Genomic DNA, 6,000 nt, shown 5'->3' with positions numbered 1-6,000 from the left:
CCCTCATCATCTCCAACTTTCTCTCTCTATTTTCACTACATATTTTTCTCAAAATCCCTATCTGTTCCTTCCCCACACCTTTGTCTCAGAATTTCTTTCATTCAAAAACCCCTCTTGAAAGATTAACATTCCAAAAACCACTCAACTCCCACTCCCTGCCACAAAAAATATTCTTCCATCTCTTCTCTGCCCCGTGTCCCTCATGTGCAAGGTGTTGGTGAGATAAACATCAAACATTGATTTGAATGTTTGAGAATATTATTAAAGGAGATGATCATGACAAAAACAGAAAAAACCCCTCTGGACATCCACCACAATGTGTACGGGCTGAAAAGACCCTCCAGTGAGATGTGCAATGTGTTTTGTGGAGAAGCATTTCTTGTTGCATTTGACCATTCTGAGACTGAAATGAAAAGATTGATTTATTTTGAATGATGATTGTTGTGGAAATGAGGCTATTTGGCGAAAAACAAATGAAGTGCAGTTTGGTCTTTATTTATTTTTCTATATATGAATATTAGCCTTTTGATGTTTTTTGTGTTTCTTTCAGGGCAGGAGGTGGAAAAGAATGAAAATGAATGAAAGCGGGATATCTCGCTGTGCAGGGTGGCTATCGAGTTGGGGGAGCGAATTCATACGAAAAGTGCACAGGGTGAAGGGATTGGGAAGGGAATTGGAGTTATATTTTCAGACGGAAAAACAGGATATTTTTCAATGATGAGGGTGGAATTGAGCAAAATGCATAAATTTCACATTTTTCAGAAGGAAGGGAAATCAATGCATTTGATGGAGAAACAACTGATGGAAAGGATGGTTGGCAAATCAGATGATGAAACACTTGAAAAAGGAAGGAATAAAAAAATTTAATTGGAGGAAAACAGTTACCAATTCAATATAAAGCAGAAAATTGTTTATAAAAATATTTAGAAGGTTAGATATTTATTTTGAAGTGATTATTATTTTGTTTTAAGAATGCTGAAAGAGCGAAGGATAAGATGGATTTGAAGAGGAAAAAGAAGAAATCAAATTTCAACAATAGTTACAGCGATGCACCAGTTCTTAGAACTTCAATTTGGATGGCGAATGACAACTTTTTTGAGAGGGCCTTTCATTTTTTTGTTTGTGAACCCAGATCAAACCGACTGAGAAATCAAAGGGATGAAAGAAGCGAATAAAAATTACATGTTCAGTGGATCGACTGGAAAACGTTGTGGAAATTCTTCAGCCAAAGATTAATCTGCATCGACATCATTTCATCTGATAGTGTGCCAGTTGCAGCAGAAACATTTCAATAGCCAATGATTGTTTCATGAAGCACACAATTCGTTTTTTCTGATTGCACAATAAAATATTAGTGATTCATCTTTGTAGAATTATCAGCCAGAGGTGCAACAGATCTCTTCTCGTTTGACTCAAAATAAGCAGAGAAAAGCCCCGGCAGAGAGAGGTGATTCATTCCAGATGTCTTTTCATCATCTTCTTCATATTTTGTTTCAAATAACAGTTTTTAACCATCTTCTTCAGCTTCATCTTTATCCTTCTTTTGGATACGTAATGAGCGAAAACGGAATGAATCTGATCAAAAAAAAAAAAAAAAAAAAAAAAAAAAAACATTTATTTTGTGCGTTGATCGATAATCCATCGTTTTTGGAGATTCTTTTTTGGAAATCGTTTCTGACATTCACATTGACTCAGATGAACGAAACAAGGTGAAGATGGCAAAAAATTGAAAAAGTTGCACAGAGAAGACAAGAAAATCAGCCCAACCGAAAAGAGAGACAAGTCACTTTCACAGAAACGCATCTGAATCTTCTTCTTTCACTTCTTCGTTTTCTTCTTCTTCTTCTTCTTCTTCTTCTTCTTCTCTTTCTTCTTCTTCTCTTTCTCTCTTCTTCTTCTTCTTCTTCTTCTTCTTCTTCTTCTTCTTCTTCTTCTTCGTCTTCTTCGTCTTCTTCGTCTTCTTCGTCTTCTTCTTCTCTTTCTCTCTTCTTCTTCTTCTTCTTCTTCTTCTTCTTCTTCTTCTTCTTCTTCTTCGTCTTCTTCGTCTTCTTCGTCTTCTTTGCCTTCTTCGCCTTCTTCGTCTTCTTCGTCTTCTTCGCATTCTTCTTCTTCTTCTTCATCTTTTTCTTATTTTTCATCTTTTTCTTTTTTTACTTTTTCTTTTTCTTTTTCTTTTTTTTTTCTTTTTCTTCTTTTTGTTCATTTTCTTCGTATTCGTATTCTTATTCATATTCGTCTTATATTTCTGCAACATCCCAATCCATTTCTTCATTTTCTCCGATGCATTCTTCATTAAAAATAATAAATACAGAACGAATCGGAAGCGATGTTCTTCTTTCGTCTTCTTCTTCTGATGCTTTGCTGTCTTCGCTTTTGCGCATAATTCCATTTCATCAAGAACAGATGAATATTCAGATAAAGATGAATGTTAATGAACTGACATTGAATGAATGGAGAGAAATAGAAAGAATAGGAGAAATGAAAAAAGAAGATGAAAAAATGAAACGAAATTAAAAGGAAGAAGAAAGAAATGCAAAGAAGATTATTCTGGTTGTTGAGGGAGAACAGATAGAATGGAAAAACTGGAACAATCACTTTCAATGCATTCAAATCATCTAAAGCAGCAGCAACAACATCAACATCCTCTTTTGAACATCACTCCATTTTTATGCAAGAATTCCAAAAGTTCCCATAAACAAAGTATTCTATTGACATCTGCTGGTGATGTTAGTTATTCGTTCGCTCCTCTACATGCACCGTTATTGCAAGTTGAAAATGGATATCTCTGCAGAAAATATGAAAGAAAAAATATTCTTTCTTTCAGAGAACAGAAAGAAAAACGTCTTGAAAGAAGATTAAGCTGAGGCGAATGAAGAGATGGAAACAACTTCACAACAGCGGAGACGTTTTCTTTTGTTTGATATGATAAGCGGTAGGAAAGGCGACTTAACGCCGATTTCCAACTTAGATTTTGTTCAGCTTCTAGAAACTCATTCGTTATCTTCTGCTGCCGAGCTGCCGTTTCAGATGCATTTGCAGGTGCAGAATAATCTTCGGTTTGATTTTTCTTCTTCTCCTCCTTATTCTTCGTCTTTTCACGGTTGTTCACTATCTTTTCTGGTCACATCTCTTCAACCACACGGAAGTTCAGGCTATATGATGAAAAATTCTGTTGTGACAGAGACGAAAGGGAAAGATGAGGCTTTGCTGCGACAATACACAGAGATGCAGGCGCATTTGGCTGTGTGCTCGTATCGAAAGGTGAGAAATGAGGAGAAGAGAATAAGGGGAAAGGAGGATGTATAAGATAAGGGAGAACGAAAAGGGAGGAAAAATGAAGAAGATTCTGAGAAGGATGCTGCGAGTGCACAAACACCAGAATCTTTTGAAGAAGCATTGAATGAACAATCTAATTCACTAAATTTGAATAATTCGATAGAGCAGCCACCAAAACAATTTAGCAGCCAGAATTTATATCTTCTATTGTTTAATCCTCTAACCAATCGTCATAACAGACAGTTGAATGCGAGGCAGCTGAACTTTACTGGTCGAAATGCCCTGCTCTTTTGTGGCTTCTTCTTCTTCTAAATCAGATAAAGAAGCAGAAGAAATACAAATGAAGATAAAGAGAAATCAGTTCCTGGTTTTATTGAAAATTATGAAAGGAAATGTGGTTTTGAGGATTGAAGAGATTTTTCGAAAGAAAGAAAGAATAATAGGAAGAAGAGGAAAGAAGAAATAGCAACTTACACAAAGAAATGTATTTGGATAAGAAAAGGAAGATGCTTGAAAAGCGAAAAAATTGAAAAGCAGAACAACAAAGAAGACAAAACGTTGAATTAAAGGAGAAATCAAAAATATGAAAAAAGAGAGAAAAGAAGGAAAGAGATGAGATGAGATGATAGAGAAAGAAAAAATAAGAGATGGAAGAATGAAAAGCATTTCATTGGAGAATTTGGAAAGAAAAGCTAGAATTGGTCATTTTTTCCAGCGTTTTCAACTGTTCCACAATTCCACACTCTTTGTGTTGGAGTTGTTGATCCACAATTCTCGAATGGGGATTGGGCTATTGAACTGCCATTGAAAAACACATCATTGCCCCTGCCATTCGTCGCAGTGTTGCCATCAAAGAAACAGAATGTGATGAATTTTACTCCATTCATCCAGGAATAAGTTGCTGTACAGCAAAGCGCAGCACCTCCCCATGAAGTTGAATTTGATGTCAATTTGTTGTTTATAAATTGGCAATCATTTATCAAAAATTTACTTGGCTTAGTTCCTGGAGGGTAATTGAATGTGAGAGAACCAGCAGAATCACCACCAGAATTTGAGATGCACTTGCATTTGGAAAACAGGAATTGAGCATTTGATGGCATTCCACCAACCCCAAAATACCAACCAGTTCCGCAATAGTTTGTTATTGAACAACTTTCCACTCTGTTTTCTGAGAATGTCCAAACAGAATTTGATTGCGGATTCCTTGCGTGAACTGCTCCTCCATGAGCAGCAGAACAACTTGTGAAATTGGATTTTGTGATATCAATTTTTAACGAACTTTCACAATACAACGCTCCACCATGGCCATTACCTGTGCATGAACAATTGTTGAATGTACAGGAAGTGATTGTGAGATTTGCATTTGTGCAGTTAACTTTTAGTGCTCCACCCCAATCGCTTCCACCATTTGAATCGTTCCATTCGCACCATTCGAAGCGATGGCTGTTCAGATCAAACGAAGTCAATCTTCCAGGTGATTTTCTGTGAGTTTCATTTCCTTCATATACAACAGGGGCATTTGATGAAGAGCGTGTTTGGTGAAGAAAAGAGGAATTGAAGGCAGAGAGAGAAGTGGATGGGCCATTGAGGTTTGGGAGAATGGCGCCATCGATGGAGTTGTGGGTGTGGAGGAAGATGGATGAGTGGATGGAGAGAGATGAGTGAAGGGAGAAGGAGGGGATCACATTGATATTGATGACGGTGGGAGTGGAAGTGGTTGTTGTTGAGATGAATGAATTGAGTGAGGGAGAAGGAAGGGATGGAAGGGTTGGATTAGTTTTGGGAGAAGAAAAGAAAAAAAAGAAGAAATAAATGAGAAGAAGAGTTGTATTGAAAAAGCCAAAAGGAAAGGAAAATTTAGAAACAGCGAAATTGTTCAAAGTTATTTAGTTATTTTTTTTTAAATTATAGTTTGAAAAATATATTATCATATGTGCTTTTATCAAGGAAATTACAAAAAGATTAGCGAATAATAATTGCATCAGACAAAGTCTATTTTATTTTTGTTTTATAAACTTTTTTTTATGTTATTTCGAATTTTTAGGAAAAATATATATAAGTTGAAGTAAATTCATAAAAATTATTCATCAACAAACTTTCAAAGTTGAATTCTAACATTATTCAACATGGATATGTTCATTCCTAAAATTCCGAAATTGAATTATTTTTTTTCGAAATCGAATTATTAATTCCGAAATTGAATTATTTTTTTTTTTGAATTAGAATTATTTTTGATGTATTTATATGTTACATGAATGCTTGCGATGATATCTTCTGATCCTTCTTCTTCCATCTTTTCAAACACTTTCCTTTTCTTCTCTTTTGTTTTCGCTTTTTCTATTCCAAAACGCTCCTTTTCTTTCAATTCCCTTGAAACATTTATTAAGAATATCAAGAATTCACCTGCCATACAGTCCTTCAACGTTTGAACGCGAATTTCCTCCAAAATGAAATCAAAAACTCCACCTTTCAGCAAATCATTGAAAACAATCAAAAATTGATGGTGAATTATCATTTTCACAAAAATCTCACAACATCGAAGGACAACTTTGATGTGATTCTCCCTTGCTTCCCGGCACAATCTTGTCATGCAACCAATCAAATCAGCAAATTCTTCATTATAAATCTCGAAACATTCAAAGAAATTGCAATATATGTCCAACCACCTATCAACATTTAAAAACTCGTTCGTTTTTAATCCTCTTTTTTCCCAAGTGTCTTCCT

General features: G+C 35.4%; 1 protein-coding gene across 1 annotated transcript; it reads left to right on the top strand.

Annotated features, from left to right (window-relative positions):
- Positions 1–2,922: 2,922 nt before the first annotated feature.
- MONOS_6615 (uncharacterized protein) lies at positions 2,923–3,306 on the top strand (the record flags this gene model as incomplete). The annotated part of the gene is made up of 1 exon (XM_067876857.1): positions 2,923–3,306. The coding sequence occupies one exon, from the start codon at positions 2,923–2,925 to the stop codon at positions 3,304–3,306; it is 384 nt and encodes a 127-aa protein (XP_067730938.1).
- Between the last annotated feature and the right edge of the window lie 2,694 nt (positions 3,307–6,000).

This window comes from Monocercomonoides exilis, assembly GCF_001643675.1.
Source record: "Monocercomonoides exilis strain PA203 chromosome Unknown scaffold13-1861174, whole genome shotgun sequence".
Taxonomy (NCBI): Eukaryota; Preaxostyla; order Oxymonadida; family Polymastigidae; genus Monocercomonoides; species Monocercomonoides exilis.
This window is presented reverse-complemented; position numbering and strand designations above follow the sequence as displayed.